The 16,155-nt window shown below is 45.8% G+C and overlaps 1 protein-coding gene across 3 annotated transcripts; it reads left to right on the top strand.

Annotated features, from left to right (window-relative positions):
- The first annotated feature begins 8,515 nt into the window (after positions 1 to 8,515).
- kdf1b (keratinocyte differentiation factor 1b) lies at positions 8,516 to 16,155 on the top strand. 3 transcript variants are annotated; one of them, XM_066675802.1, is made up of 6 exons: positions 8,516 to 8,663; positions 8,738 to 8,796; positions 9,523 to 11,744; positions 13,253 to 14,163; positions 14,413 to 14,481; positions 14,955 to 16,155. In XM_066675802.1, exons 4-6 carry the CDS (start codon positions 13,272 to 13,274, stop codon positions 15,065 to 15,067), a joined length of 1,074 nt encoding a protein of 357 aa, XP_066531899.1. In that variant the 5' UTR covers positions 8,516 to 8,663; positions 8,738 to 8,796; positions 9,523 to 11,744; positions 13,253 to 13,271; the 3' UTR covers positions 15,068 to 16,155. The 3 variants fall into 3 exon arrangements, with proteins under 3 accessions (XP_066531899.1, XP_066531898.1, XP_066531900.1); XM_066675803.1 differs by lacking the exon at positions 8,738 to 8,796 and having other exon boundaries at positions 8,534 to 8,663; XM_066675801.1 differs by lacking the exons at positions 13,253 to 14,163; positions 14,413 to 14,481; positions 14,955 to 16,155 and having other exon boundaries at positions 8,528 to 8,663; positions 9,523 to 11,245.

Below are 16,155 nucleotides of genomic sequence, written 5' to 3'. Positions count from 1 at the left end.
TCACTGCATTCTACTCCACTTCCTACACTGTCAGAGACACCTCACTGCGCTCTACTCCACCTCCTACACCATCAAAGACAATTCACTGTGCTCTACTCCATTTCCTATACTGTCAGAGAAAGGTCTCTGCGCTCCACTCCACTTCCTACACCGTCAGAGACATGTCACTGCGCTCTACTCCACTTCCTATACCGTCAGAGAAACGTCACTGTGCCATACTCCACTTCCTACACCATCAGAGACACCTCACTGCGCTCTACTCCACTTCCTACACCATCAGAGACAATTCACTGCGCTCTACTCCATTTCCTATACCGTCAGAGAAACGTCACTGCGCTACACTCCATTTCCTACACCGTCAGAGAAACGTCACTGCGCTACACTCCATTTCCTACACCGTCAGAGACACCTCAATGCGCTCTACTCCATTTCCTACACTGTCAGAGACACCTCACTGCACTCTACTGCACTTCCTACACCGTCAGAGACACGTCACTGCACTCTACTCCACTTCCTACACCATCAGAAACACGTCACTGTGCTCTACTCCACTTCCTACACCTTCAGAGACACATCTCTGCGGTCTACTCCATTTTCTACACCATCAGAGACACTTCACTCTGTTCTACTCCACTTCCTACACCGTCAGAGACACTTCACTGCGCTGTACTCTGTTTCCTACACTGTCAGAGACATGTCACTGCACTCTAATCCACTTCTTACACCGTCAAAGACACGTCACTGTTCTGTACTCCACTTCCTATACCGTCAGAGACACGTCACTGCATTGTACTCCACATCCTCCACCATCAGAGACACTTCACTGTGCTCTATTCCACTTTCTATACCATCAGAGACACGTCACTGCATTGTACTCCACATCTTACACCATCAGAGACACTTCACTGCGCTCTACTCCACTTCCTATACCGTCAGAGACACGTCACTACACTCTAATCCACTTCCTACACAGTCAGAGACAAATCACTGTGCTCTACTCCACTTTCTATACCGTCAGAGACACCTCACTGCGCTCTACTCCACTTCCTACACCGTCTGAGACACGTCACTGCGCTGTACTCCACTTCCTACACCGTCAGAGACAATTCACTGCGCAATACTCCACTTCCTACACCGCAAGAGACACGTCACTACGCTCTACTCCACTTCCTGCACCATCAGAGACAATTTACTGTGCTCTACTCCACTTCCTACACTGTCAGAGACACATCACTGTGCTCTACTCGACTTCTTACACTGTCAGAGACAACTCACTGCGCTCTACTCCACTTCCTACACCATCAGAGACACTTCACTGCACTCCACTCCATTTCTTATACCGTCAGAGACATGTCACTGCGCTCTACTCCACTTCCTACACTGTCAGAGACAAATCACTATGCTCTACTCCAATTCCTACACCGTCAGAGACACTTCACTCCACTCTACTCCACTTTCTATACCATCAGAGGCACGTCACTGCATTATATTCCACATCCTACACCATCAGAGACACTTCACTGCGCTCTACTCCACTTCCTACATCATCAGAAACACGTCACTGTGCTCTACTCCACTTCCTACACCATCAGAGACACTTCACTGTGCCCTACTGCACTTCCTACACCGTCAGAGATACTTCACTGTGCTCAACTCCACTTCCTACACCTTCAGAGACACATCTCTGCAGTCTACTCCACTTCCTACACCATCATAGACACTTCACTGCGTTCTACTCCACTTCCTACACCGTCAGAGACACTTCACTGCGCTGTACTCTGTTTCCTACACTGTCAGAGACATGTCACTGCACTCTAATCCACTTCTTACACCGTCAGAGACACGTCACTGTTCTGTACTCCACTTCCTACACTGTCAGAGACACTTCACTGCGCGGTACTCCACTTCCGACACTTCACTGCGCTCTACTCCACTTCCTACACCATCAGAGACACGTCACTGCGCTCTACTCCACTTCTTACACTGTCAGAGGCACTTCACTGCGCTCTACTCCACTTCCTACATGGTCAGAAACACGTCACTGCGCTCTACTCCACTTCCTACACCATCATACACACATCACTGTGCTGTACTCCACTTCCTACACCATCAGAGACACTTCACTGTGCCCTACTGCACTTTCTACACCGTCAGAGACACTTCACTGCACTCAACTCCACTTCCTACACCATCAGAGACACGTCTCTGTGGTCTACTCCACTTCCTACACTGACAGAGACACGTCAATGCGCTCTACTCCACTTCCTACACCATCAGAGACACTTCAATGTGCTATACACCACTTCCTACACCGTCAGAGACACATCTCTGCGGTCTACTCCACTTCCTACACTGTCAGAAACACGTCACTGCGCTCTACTCCACTTCTTACACTGCAAGAGGCACTTCACTGTGCTCTACTCCACTTCCTACATGGTCAGAAACACGTCACTGCGCTCTACTCCACTTCCTACACTTCCTTTCAGGCTCTGAGCTCTTTCTGGAGCTTCTGTGTCTCGGCTCACCAGTTGACGGCATCACTATTTCAAACTTTTCTGGTTCTGGAACCAATTTAATTATGTAAATGTACCAAATGATTCCTAATTAAGTCCACAGATGGGAACTTTTCCTATCTCTTGTTGATGGACAAGCACTACCTAAGAACCCTGAGACTGGTTCAATATAAATCTAAAGGAAGATTAAACCGAGGAAAAAGTGTGGGTAGTGGGTGGGGGATGGACTGAGGTAAAGGGTTCATTTACAGAAATCATTTTTTTCTCTCTGTTCTTTCTTTATGACATTTCTTTTGTTTTTCTTTTTTTTCTTTATTGTCAGTATGATGAGAAGCAGACATTCTCTCTCACTCTTTCTTTCTCTGTCCATATTTTCCTGTTTAAAGGTCTTTGTGATACATCCCAGATGACTCTTGGGGTCTGTGTCAGTGAAGACCCTTGTTCTCAGATCTTGATGATTTGCAGGACTGGGTTCTCTGGGTTCTATTAGTTTTAGAGAATGCAGTGTGAGGAGTGGCTGTAGTCTCTGAGCGCTAAACTATCAGATGTGGGAACAGGACAGATCCGCTTCTGAAAAAAGATGTGAGGGAGATTATTTTGAGATTTAAGATCCTCAGTAAACAGCAATGCCTTGGGGGCAAAGTTCACACATCTGCCCACAACACAGCCTGATTCTTGTGTTTTGTTTTTGTAATGTCACTCTGTAGGGGCAGTGTAGCCCCGCCCATTTACAGTACGGTTATAAAGGGTGTTTCTGCATTTCATGATTAAGGTTCAGCCAATCAGAACTGATCTTTGAGGTTGGTGTAGAAATGAACTACAAAGGGTTTTGGTTCAAATTCAAACATCAGGTGGCATCCAGAAGTGTAGAAAGTGGAGTGTAGAAGATGGAGTCAGGAATGTGGAGTCAAGAAGGTAGAGTGTAGAAGGCAGGGTCACGAAGGTGGAGTGTAGAAGGTGGTGTCAGGAAAGTGGAGTGTAAAAGGCAGAGTCAGGAAGGCGGAGTGCAGAAGATGGAGTCAGAAAAGCGAAGTGTAAAAGATGAAGTCAGGAAGGCGAAGTGTAGAAGATGGAGTCAGGAAGGTGGAGTGTAGAAGATGGAGTCAGAAAGGCGAAGTGTAAAAGATGAAGTCAGGAAGGCGGAGTGTAGAAGATGGAGTCAAGAAGGCGGAGTGTAGAAGATGGAGTCAGGAAGGTGGAGTGTAGGCGATGGAGTCAGGAAGGTGGAGTGTAGGCGATGGAGTCAGGAAGGAGGAGTGTAGAAGGTGGAGTCAGGAAGGCGGAGTGTAGACAATAGAGTCAGGAAGGCGGAGTGTAGAAGATGGAGTGAGGAAGGTGGAGTTTAAAAGGTGGAGTCAGGAAGGTGTAGTGTAGGAGATGGAGTCAGGAAGGCGGAGTGTAAAAGATGGAGTCAGGAAGGCGGAGTGTTGACGATGGAGTCAGGAAGTCGGAGTGTAAATAGTGGAGTCAGGAAGGCGGAGTGTTGACGATGGAGTCAGGAAGGTGGAGTGTAGAAAATGGAGTCAGGAAGGTGGAACGTAGAAGATGGAGTCAGGAAGGTGGTGTGTAGAAGGTGGAGTCAGGAAGGCAGAGTGTAGGCGATGGAGTCAGGAACCGATCTGAGAATGACCTGAATGTTCCTGATTTGGGGCAGAGGGAATTCTGCATGCTTGATATAGAATTTAGAATTTCTGCTGATTTGTCCTGTGCTTTATTTCTCTCCGTCTCCCGTCGTGTGACATTCCGCTGCAGAACAGATCGGCCGTAATTGTTTGGACAGTGGGATCTGTCTTCGGAGAACAAGGAGCTCAGGCTCGAAGATTAATGTTCTTCAGTTCTGCTGAACACACAGAACCCACTTATCACCCCCTCCCCCTGTCTCTCTCTCTTTCTGTCTCTCTCTCTATCTCTCTTTCTCTCTCTCTCTCTCTCTCTCTCTCTCTCTATCATGTCTCTCACACTCTGTCTCTTACTCCCTCTCTCTCTCTCTCTCTCTGCACCACCATTAAAGTACTGTGATTTTCTGAAAGCTGTTTTTTGTTGTTGTGTGTGAGCTTTTTGTTTTGTTTTTATGAAGAAACATCTTGCTGTGATTATCTGAGTTCAATGTGAGTGACAGAAAATACAATTTCAAATATCTGTCAACAATTGAAAAGAAGTAAATTTTGTGAAGAAAAGTAAAAATAAATACTCTTAGAGCGAGAGAGATCTCAGCTTCTCTACCCTTTTCAAATCTCAACTCTCTCAGTGTTGTCTGAGCATTATCTAGGTGTTGTCTGAGCATTATCTCAGTGTTGTCTGAGCATTATCTCTGTGTTGTCTGAGCATTATCTCAGTGTTGTCTGAGCATTATCTCAGTGTCTGAGCGTTATGTCAGTGTTGTCTGAGCGTTATCTCAGTGTTGTCTGAGCAGTATCTCTGTGTTGTCTGAGCATTGTCTCTGTGTTGTCATTATCTGTGTGTTTTCTTAGTGTTTTCTCAGAGACGGCTTGTGTTTTGGAGCCAATTTGGAGGACGGATGGACTTATACAGGCAAACGGAGAATGCTCTGCTTTTCATTGAGAGCCACTTTAATAAACACACATCAGCCTTTAATTGTGTACAAATGTTTGGCCAAAATCTAAAGAGTTAGTTCAGCTGCACACACACACATACACTTTAATGACCTATTCAATACTCTCTTTGACACACAAACACATACACACACACATTAATGGCCTTCTGACTCTATTCATCACTCTCTATAATATATCTCACACACACTGCAGGGTATTCACATAGTAAACACACACACACACACACACACACTCCTGCACCATGTACACCTGCTCTCACACACACACACACACACACACACACACACTTCTCTGATGAGGGTTCCACACAGAAAACACTGGATCAGAACCACACTTAGATCAAACTTGACCCTGAACTAAACTGAACTGAAGAAACCCCCCCCCCCCCACCCCAGTGAGGTTCAGTGAAGAAGAAGAACATGATGATGATGATGATGATGAAGGGCAGGGTGTGTACAGGACATGTAGGCTCCAGCAGGGTTTTTAAGGTGGTTTTAAGGTGGTTCTGATTCAGGTTATTTTATTATCTCATTATCTCAGTATAGAGCAGATGCTTTAACAGGAGGTGGGCTCCGCCCCCAGCCAGGAACACCACACTCTGATTGGCTGAGAGCTGAAAAACATTGTAGAGGTCATAATCCTGATTCTTCCAGTACAAAGAAGCCATCTGCTCATATGCGCTTTAATATCGATTACCCACAACCCTCTGTGGCTCATTAACATGCTCATAATTAACCTAATCATCACAGGACTAACAGATCTCAGTGTTTTCTTATCTTCTATGAATATTAAAAGAAAAAAAGAGTTTACATTTGTTTCCCTGCACAGCTTTTATTCATTCATTCAATCATTCATCTGTTTATTAATCTTCTGTAAGAACTTCATTCTGATTAGCATTGTGTGTGTCCAGAGTTCACCCAGGACCACCGGAGGCAGGACAGGGACACCACACATTCACCCAGTCACTCACACACTCACTCACACACTCAATCACTCACACACTCCCCCAGTCACACAAACACTCACTCAGTCACTCACACACTCACCCAGTCACTCACACAATCCCCCAGTCACTCACACACACACCCAGCCACACACCCAGTCACTCACACATTCATCCAGTCACTCACACACTCTCCCAGTCACACAAACATTCCCCCAGTCACTCACACAGTCCCTCAGTCACTCACACAATCACCCAGTCACTCACACTGTCCCCCAGTCACTCACAGACTTACACAGTCACCCAGTCACTCACACACTCACCCAGTCATTCAAACACTCACCCAGTCACTCACACACCAGCCCAGTCATTCACACTGTCCCCCAGTCACTCACACACTCACACACACACACCCAGCCAGACAACCAGTCACTCACACACACTCACCCAGTCACTCTCACACTCACCCGGTCACTCACACACACTCACCCAGTCACTCTCACACTCACACACACTCACCCAGTCACACACACACACTCACCCAGTCACTCACACACACTCACCCAGTCACTCACACAGTCACCCAGTCATTCACACACTTACCCAGTCACTCACACAGTCCTTCAGTCACTCACCCAGTCACTCATATTGTCTCCCAGTCACTCACACACACTCACCCATTCACTCTCACACACTCACCCATTCACTCACACACTCACCCAGTCACTCACACTGTCCCCCAGTCACATACACACACTCACCCATTCACTCACACACACACTCACCCTGTGGACAGTTTAGTATTGTGTAGGATTGTGTAATGTTTTGTAGGATTGTGTAGGGGATGTGTAGTGTTGTGTAGGATTGTGTATTGTCGTGAAGGGTTGTGTAGGATTGTATAGTGTTGTGTAGGGGATGTGTATTGTTGTGTAGGATTGTGTAGTGTTGTGTAGGATTGTGTAGTGTCATGTAGGATTGTGTAGTGTTGTGAAGGGTTGTGTAGGGTTGTGTAGGATGGTGTAGTGTTGTGTAGGATTGTGTATTGTGTAGGATTGTGTACTGTTGTGAAGGATTGTGTAGGATTGTATAGTGTTGTGTAGGATTGTGTATTGTCGTGAAGGGTTGTGTAGGATTGTATAGTGTTGTGTAGGGGATGTGTATTGTTGTGTAGGATTGTGTAGTGTTGTGTAGGATTGTGTAGTGTCATGTAGGATTGTGTAGTGTTGTGAAGGGTTGTGTAGGGTTGTGTAGGATGGTGTAGTGTTGTGTAGGATTGTGTATTGTGTAGGATTGTGTATGGTTGTGAAGGGTTGTGTAGGATGGTGTAGTGTTGTGGAGGATTGTGTATTGTTGTGTACAGGTGTGTAAGATTGTGTAGGGAAATGTGAAGTGTTGTGTAGGACTGTGTAGTGTTGTGTAGGATTGTGTAGTGTTGTGTAGTATTATGTAGGGGATGTGAAGGTTTGTGTAGGATTGTGTAGGGGATGTGAAGTTTTGTGTAGGACTGTGTACTCTTGTGTAGTGTTGTGTAGGATTGTGTAGTGTTGTGTAGTATTATGTAGGGGATGTGAAGGTTTATGTAGGATTGTGTAGTGTTGTGTAGGATTTTGTAGAATTGTGTAGTGTTGTGTAGGATTGTGTAGTGTTGTGTAGGATTGTGTAGAATTGTGTAGTGTTGTGTAGGATTGTGTAGTGTTTTGTAGGATTGTGTAGGGGATGTGAAGGTTTATGTAGAATTGTGTAGTGTTGTGTAGGATTGTGTAGGGGATGTGAAGGTTTATGTAGGATTGTGTAGTGTTGTGTAGGATTGTGTAGTGTTGTGTAGTATTATGTAGGGGATGTGAAGGTTTATGTAGGATTGTGTAGTGTTGTGTAGGATTTTGTAGAATTGTGTAGTGTTGTGTAGGATTGTGTAGTGTTGTGTAGGATTGTGTAGTGTTGTGTAGGATTGTGTAGAATTGTGTAGTGTTGTGTAGGATTGTGTAGTGTTTTGTAGGATTGTGTAGGGGATGTGAAGGTTTATGTAGAATTGTGTAGTGTTGTGTATGATTGTGTAGTGTTGTGTAGGTTTGTGTAGTGTTGTGTAGGATTTTGTAGGGGATGTGAAGTTTTGTGTAGAATTGTGTAGTGTTGTGTAGGATTGTGTAGGGGATGTGTGGTGTTGTGTAGGGGATGTGAAGGGTTGTGTAGGATTATGTAGTGTTGTGTAGTGCTGTGTAGGATTGTGTGTAATATAAACACTGTACTGAAATACCACCAACACCACTAGAGCTGAGAGAGAGAGAGAGAGAGAGAGAGAGAGAGAGAGACAGACAGATAGATAGATAGACAGAGAGATCTGGATTGGATAGAAATGTACACCTTCAGTGAACTTTGTGCAAACAATCCGCAAACATTTATTTCCAGATTAAAATAAACTGCTGTGTCACATGGCTGTGTTAATGAGGGTCAGCTGCAGGTAGCAAGCCCTACGTTCTGACTGGCTGATGGCAGACAGCTTGGTGTGTAAGTTGTGCTCAGGTGTGAGAGCAGCAGGTTTTTACTGAGGGCTGTGCATGTTTGTGCTGAGGGCTGTGCATGTGTGTGCTGAGGGCTGGAGATTGGTTTTGAGATGTGTTCTCTGTGTATAAGGTAAGAGCTGAACAGATGGAGGTTTTTAATTCATGTCTGAGTTCAGTTTGTTTTCATTCATGGCTCTGTTTCAGGTTTCTGCTGTGGTCTGGTTTATTGTGTTTGGCTCTGAGCTCTGCCCCCAGAGACACAGGTAAGAGACAGACATGTATGTTAGCTTTGAGCAGTAAAGAGGAAATCCTACAGTCCTAATAATCCCTCAGAATCCCCTGCAAGAACAGTGGTGGGCTGTGGAAGGGTGGAGGGCACTGATAGATTGTGGAGGGCACTGATAGATTGTGGAGGGCAGGGATGGATTGTGGTGGACTGTGGTGGGCAGTGGTGGGCTGTGGAGGGCAGTGGTGGACTGTGGAAGGCCGTACGGCTGTGGAGGGCAGTGGTGGACTGTGGAAGGCAGTAGAGCTGTGGAGGGCCGTAGGGCAGTGATGGATTGTGGAAGGCAATAGGGCAGTGATGGATTGTGGAGGGCAGTAGGGCAGTGGTGGGCTGTGGAAGGCAGTAGAGCTGTGGAGGGCCGTAGGGCAGTGGTGGATTGTGTAGGGCAGTGGTGGATTGTGTAGGGCAGTGATAGATTGTGTAGGGCAGTGGTGGGCTGTGGAAGGCAGTAGAGCTGTGGAGGGCCGTAGGGCAGTGGTGGTGGGCTGTGGAGGGCAGTAGGGCAGTGGTGGACTGTGGAGGGCCATAGGGCAGTAGGGCAATAGTGGATTTTGGAGGGCAGTGGTGGATTGTGGATGTAATGTATAGTGCTTTTTCACTGTTGTCACTGAATTCCTTCTAAAATTGTCTTTAAAAAGCTTTTATGTGTGTAAAACATTCTTAACGGGAATGAACATCTTAAGCGTCGTGTTTTTTCTTACAGGAAGTTCTCCAGAAGATTTCAGCTCTTTCCGTCCCCGCCCCCACAGCAGCACTGTAGCTTTTGGGTTTGGACGCCTTTCTAAAAATGTCCGACCAGTTTTTGGCAGCGGTGGTTTTCCAGACAACCATTTTCCTGATGGATCTGTGAATGGACTCCAGTACCAACACAGTTCTGAGTTCAGAAACAAATCCAGAAGTAAATCCAGACCTAGAGGCTCTGAGCCATCCATCGTCAGCTCAGGAGGGATAGTCATTTTTCAGGAACCTGGAGGTTCTCTGAAATCTAACAAGCCTCACCAGAGTCCCGTCTTTAGTCCTGGTTCTAAAAAGTTTAAGCCTCTTCAAACTAAGTGGAGTTCTGGGAAAGTTTTGCCCGGCAGCACCTCCTTACTCTCGATTCAGAGGGTATATAATGTTCAGTGGAACCACACCAAACCCAGTTTTAGACATATTTTTCCTTCCAAAACGTCTCCAGCAGGTTCCAGTGAGAGAACTTTGATTCAAATTTGGGAAAATTCAGAATCCCTTGGACAAGGCTCTAGATTTGGTTCCTCTCACCTCAACAACCTACAATTTAGGGTTCCACAACCCCCTCCCTGCACCTTTGAGATCCCAGGTGGTTTTGGAGAAGGTTCTTTTAGAAGGTGTTCTGGATATCAGCCAGATTCCCTCTCCCCTGAGTTTAAAGAGTACTCCTCTCTCAGCAGGTTATCAGTCGGACCCAGCTCCTCAGGTCTCATCCAAACCAGAGACAGAGGCCAGAGCAAGTCTTTACCCTCTCCACAAAGTCCTGAATTCCCACGGAGTCTGAGCAGAGGGCAGCTAATGTTGAGAGGGAAGAGCCAGGGTGTCACACCTGCTACACAGAGTAATGTCCAACAAAGCCTCGCTGCTCGCTGGGTTTCTGTCAGGAAAAATAAGGACATGGATTTAAGTGTCAGAAGAGAAGAGTCCATGCTTAAAAATATAATTCACAGAACCCGAGCACATGGAGAACTTGATGAACCCAGTGATTCTGCTCCTTCAGACTGGAACCATGGGACATTACCGAGCAGCATGACAAGTTCTGTGCAGAAAGGAGAGATCCGTGGAACCACCAGAACCGTGGAACCAGTGTCAGAGCTCGACAGAGCATATCACAGAGGTTTTACAGAGATTCTCATTTCTCCCTCTTCTGAGAGTGGGGGCGTCTCAGAGTTTAACAGCTACACACGAGTGTGTCAGCGTGAGGTCTAAGCAGTTGCTTTTCTCAGCCAGGACCAAGTTTGCTCTGGGACTCTAACCAGTGCCAGCGCTGAAACCCCACACAGTGCTTTAGACTCGGTTTAGACTTAAACTGTGTCTGAGAAAACATTACATTTGTTCAATCTTTTTTTTCAGTCCAGAACCTGCTATGTTGAGCTCATTTGGATTATCCCACACCTGTCCAGGTAGTCGTAATGCAGCGCTCTATAATGAAAAATAAAAAGCTTAATGGTTTAAGTTGTTTCCTCTCTGAACTTAACCTCTTGATTTGAATTGTTAGTTGTCCAGCTCCCGTTACTTGGGATTTTAAGCAGTGTTTCCAACTCAGTAAAAAGGTAGTTAATTTGTGGTTCCCATGGCTTTAATGTGGTGAACTGGATTTAAACTGTGACCTGAGACAGACCCCTGAGACGCAGGCCCTAATCGATCCAAATATTCTTCTTTTACCAACTGTATTTAGTCTATTGTCTTGTAATCTATAATTTTTTGGAAACTTCAAGCACTGTAAACAACTTTTATTGTGAATGAACCTGACGTCGTTATTTTTCAACTGTAGCTCATTAGCGTCATCTAGCGGCGAGAAATGAAAGTTTAAATGAGTTTACAACTATACAAGAATAAGAGTTAACAAATATATTTTATTTTTTAAAATGGTGTTTCCTAGGAGGTACAGTAGTAGCAGCAGTAAAAGTCTGACAGTAACTTTAACCAAGGTTTATATATGAACAATCGCCCCGTGACGTCACCAGGAGGTTATTTGTGTTACTTGTGTCATCGGGTATCAGCCCAGACAGCGCAGGAGACGATTTTGCGAAGTTACCTCTTTCATTTACTTTTTAAAACTATAATAAACGAACTCGGTCTACTTTCCAAATGATAACACAATCTAAGTTTGGGAGGATTTTACTGGACACACACTGAACTTCCTGAATCTTTCTGAAACACTTCTCTCTATATGCCGTGGAACAAGACTTAAAGGTAAAAATGTGTTTTGTCTCGTGCTCTCGTTTTTAAAACGCGCTTCTGGGTTTTCTGCTGTTTTTTAAACTCATTGGAAATTTCCAGTTCCACCTTAAATGTGGCAGCAGTCACTCTCTGGTGCCTGAAGCCTCAGACTCTCACTGCAGCACTTAAGGTGGAACAAAAGATTCCAATTAGATTCCAACTTCAGTCTCGCAAACAGGATGCCATTGAAAGTCACTTAAAGTCTTTATAAACATTATCAAACACCTTCTGAAATAAACTAATGTTCTAACTCACTTCTAACTTTTTACACAATTTATGGCTTGCCTTTATTTTCCTTTTCTGTTCCTGCGTCACCAGCGTTGTTTACTTTAGATTTAAGGGTAAAGGTTGCTCCATGAACCAAAAACGGCTGTAAAACCGTTTTAACTCGTTTACAAACTTGATTACTTTTCTGCCTTTACGCGGACGTTGGGTGATGTATTTAAAGGAATAACCTTAGTTGTTTTGAATAAAACTCTTTTTAATAAATAACTTATTTCCCAAACTTGTGAATGAGTTAAAGTCTATTCCCTATATTCCTCACTATGTATTGCACTATTACATAACGTAGCACCTGCCCCTGTCCCCGCACCATTGTCCCTCTACAGTCTCCTCTGAGAAGCTTTGTGAGGATTCTCAAACAGAGCAGTCCACTGTGGAGAAATGTAGGGTTCTGGTGCATTGTGGGATTGTTATGGCACTCTAAATATTCAGCAATGCACTAGTGAGGGTTTTGATTTTCATTAAACACTGGTGAATGATAAAGTGCTTGTGTTTTTATCTCTAGGCCAAAGGACGGAGATGTGCTGAGAATAGATTCGTACTCAAGCTCTGGCCCTGAATCCACATCAAACCCCTCCATCTTCCAACATAAACATGTTTGGTTTTGTGATATCACAGAAATTATTAACTCAAAATTGATTTATTTGGGAACCTAAAGATGGAGGGCTGCAGTCTCAGGTGCTACTTCAGACCCTGGGTCTCTGACCTGACTCTTATTCCTCGTTTCTCATCTGAAGGTGGAGCTACGCTCTGGTGCCTCAGGCTGCAGCGTTTAAGGTGGAATAGACTGTTGAATAAACAGTGCTGCTGTAAAGTGGAGTTATCACTGAACCGGTTGGTTTAGTTCTGGGGGGGGTCTGTTTATTCCGTCAGACAGTTTTCAGATCAGATCCAATCATGAAGATCTTGATCTGCAGTGGAACACCTGGTTAGACCAGTCAAACCATTCCTGTCTTTTAATAAAGATCAGTTCCAGTGAAGTCCCCCAGAGTTGTTTCCGTGCACCCAGCATTGGGGCGGCCGAGGGTGGAAGTGGAGTGTTTGGGGGGTGGGGGGGGTGTCAAGGGGGTTGGAGGAAGTCCTGCTATGAAGTGTTTTAATGTAGAAGTGGGGAATGGAACCAGATGTGTCCATGTCTCCAACACACACTGAGTGTGTTTTCTTTCTCTTTGTCTAACACTGTCCATTCTGTTTACTAGGTCCTGACTCTGCTGTGTGATGTGGAACGGTTCTGATAGGTCAGAGGTCTTCCCGATGCGGAACAGTCAGTCCTTTCAGGAACGTTGCGTGGATCCAGTGGAACCCAAGAACCAAAAGCTCAGAGCCCCTAATGGCAGCTCTGAGGAGAGAATGGTGTTCCTTTCTGTTAAAGAAGAACCTGCGGCTGAGAGAACAGTTATCTGGAGTGGGAAAGCAGAACCTGCAACACATTCTTGTGTCTGTGCTCCATGCGGTTCTGTCAGCTGCAGAACCCTGGTATGCAGCATTGTGACCTGTGGACTGTTCCGGTTCTGCAGACTGCTGCCCTGTCTGCTGCCTGCACAGAACCCAGAGGTGGAGGTGGCGAAGGAACCGGACCTGGTCCTGAACGAGAACGTTTTTTACTCTGATATTCGGATCGCAGGAGTTCAGGTGGACCCTTTGGTTCTGGAGGAGGAGAGCTCAGTCAGTCCGTCCAAAAGTGCTCTGGGCAGCCCTACATTCCACAGCGGAGGCGTCCACCTGGAAGACCTTCAGAACGAGCACTTTGTCCTCGAAGGACCCGAGGAGGACGTGGACTCCCTCATCACCAGGAAACTGCTGGAGGTTTTCTCCGAATTCGAGATCAATGAGCTGGCCAAGTGCACGTCCGACTCCATGTTCCTGAGGCGCTCCCAGGAGATCAGTCAGATCATCTCCGACATCGTCCACCAGCACAACATCCACCAGCAGGAGGCAGAGTCTCGGCTTGTCCGGGAAATCATCCGCATCAGCACGCGCAAAAACAGGAAGAAGAAGACCCCCGTCAGACCTCCAGAACCACAGAGAGACAGCGGCAACGATACCTGGGAGAGCAGCAGGAAGAGCACCCGGAAACACAGCTCCACATTAAACTCCACCTCCAACGGCAGTAAGGACCTGCTTCACTAGGATCACACACATATAATCACGACCAACTCTGCTCTAAACCCTGTTAAATGGGACCAACTCTGCTCTAAACCCTGTTAAACGGGACCCACTCTGCTCTAAACCCGGTTAGGTCTCTGACTTGAAGCAGTGTGGTGGGGGTAGTACTTTTATTTATCTTCCGTGTTTAAAATTGTTAAGGAAGTGATGTCATTGTTAAGTTTTGTTTGTGTGTGTGTGTGTGTGTGTGTAGGTCTGAAAATCTCAGTGGAGTGCTCTGAGGACGTTGAGGCCAGAAACTTGAGGAACAACAGTCAGCCGTGTGAGTCCTCAGTTTACTACAATAGTGCAGTGTATAGTGAGTGATGTAGTGAATAGGGAGCCCCTTCAGACACAATGCCTCACTTTAACTGCCCCTGACTTCAACTGCCCTGCTTTTTAAAGAAGAAACAACACCTTTATTGACACCCTTGGAGAAATTGCTTCTCTGCATTTGACCCCTCCGAGGCAGTGAACACACAAACACACAACAGTGAGCAATTCCACACACACACTAGGGGCAGTGAACACACACACAGCAGGAGCGGGGGGCTGTGACCACCTCGGTGCCCGGGCTGAGTTTGGGGGTTTGGCGCCTTACCCAAGGGCACTTCAGCCTGTCCTGGAACTGAACCACGGCCACGGCTGCCCCCTGATATTAACTCACTATAACCCTAGACCTGTAACTAACTCTCTCTCCCTCTCTCTCTCTCTCTCTCTCTCTCTCTCTCTCTCTCTCTCTCTCTCCCTCCTTAGTGCACTCGCCCAGTTCTCCGGTTCCCCTCTCTCCGAGTTCTCTAGGTTCTATGGGTTCTTTGACCCCTGTGACTTCGGACACTCCTCTGCTCCCTCTCAGTGTGAGAACGTGATCCAGAACCCAGCATCCCCCGCCCCGTCCCCTGAAGCCTGGCTTCCCCGCCCTGTCCTCTGAAGCCCGACGTCCCCCGTCCTGCCTGGGTGGCACCTGTGCTTGTGTTTGGAGGAGAGTCTGACTGCAGCTGCCTTGGAGCAGGAAACTCTGAGCCTCGAGCTTCTTTTTCCTCTTCTGTTCACCACGTCCTTTCAGACCTGTGGCATGTAGCAGAGGGAGGCACAGGAAGTGGGTGTGGTCATAGCTGGAGCAACGGAGGAGCTGGACGATCTGGACTAAGAGTCCAGACTCAGCTGAATGTTTGATTTAATGATGAAGACAAAAGTTACTTTATTAATCTGCTCGGGGAAATTGATTGTCTGCATTTAATCACACACACACCGAGCAGTGGGCTTTGAGGTTAAGTGTCTTGATGAAGGGCACTTCTCCTGCCCGTGCTGGGACCTACCCCCCATCCCCTGCAGCATGTGCACTAATGTCACTGACGGACTTTTCTCTTTGTGCTGGGTCTGTCTCTCTGATGTTGTGTTGATGTACAGTTAATGGACTGTTAGAAATGGCAGTGAAACTGTGAGTGTGAAGTCTGTAAATGGAATATGACTGTGTTTATGATTGTGTTTATTTTGATTATTAATGAAATGTTCATTTTAGACACTTGTTGACACTTGTTGAAATTAAGATGTTTGTGAAGTGAAATGAGAAATGGTCTGTGTGTGTGTGAGAGGGAGAGAGAGTGTGTTATTTTAAATGTTAGTAATGTGTGAGTGTGTTGTTTTAGTGATGCATGGGAGTGTGTTCATGATGTGAGTGTTATTGTAAATGTTGTGTTAGTTATGTGTGAATGTGTTGGGGGGTCTCTGTTTTAGCACTGTTTGTGGTAAAGTGGGGGTAAAGAGAAAACTATTTTAGTTAAAGTCTCTCTCTGTCGAATGTTTCATTGCTGTCAGATTTTCACCACTGTTTAGAGTTGATAGTTATTTATGGATAATATAAACATTACTCAGATATTTAAAGTCTTTATGAAGTTCCTGAAGTGAAAACTCTGCATTGGTTCAGAAAATAATAAAATTTGAATTGGGATCGTGT

The sequence above is a fragment of the Hoplias malabaricus genome, chromosome 6, assembly GCF_029633855.1.
Source record: "Hoplias malabaricus isolate fHopMal1 chromosome 6, fHopMal1.hap1, whole genome shotgun sequence".
Taxonomy (NCBI): domain Eukaryota; kingdom Metazoa; phylum Chordata; class Actinopteri; order Characiformes; family Erythrinidae; genus Hoplias; species Hoplias malabaricus.
Note: the sequence above shows the minus strand (reverse complement) of the source record. Positions and strands in the feature narration are given on the sequence as shown.

Excerpts from the sequence above, each read along its gene's own strand:
- kdf1b (XM_066675801.1), top strand. The coding sequence starts at position 8,644 with ATGTGTTCTCTGTGTATAAG. Across the intron at positions 8,664-8,737 it reads ATGTGTTCTCTGTGTATAAG|GTTTCTGCTGTGGTCTGGTT; the intron begins GTAAGAGCTGAA and ends GCTCTGTTTCAG. Across the intron at positions 8,797-9,522 it reads CTCTGCCCCCAGAGACACAG|GAAGTTCTCCAGAAGATTTC; the intron begins GTAAGAGACAGA and ends TTTTTCTTACAG.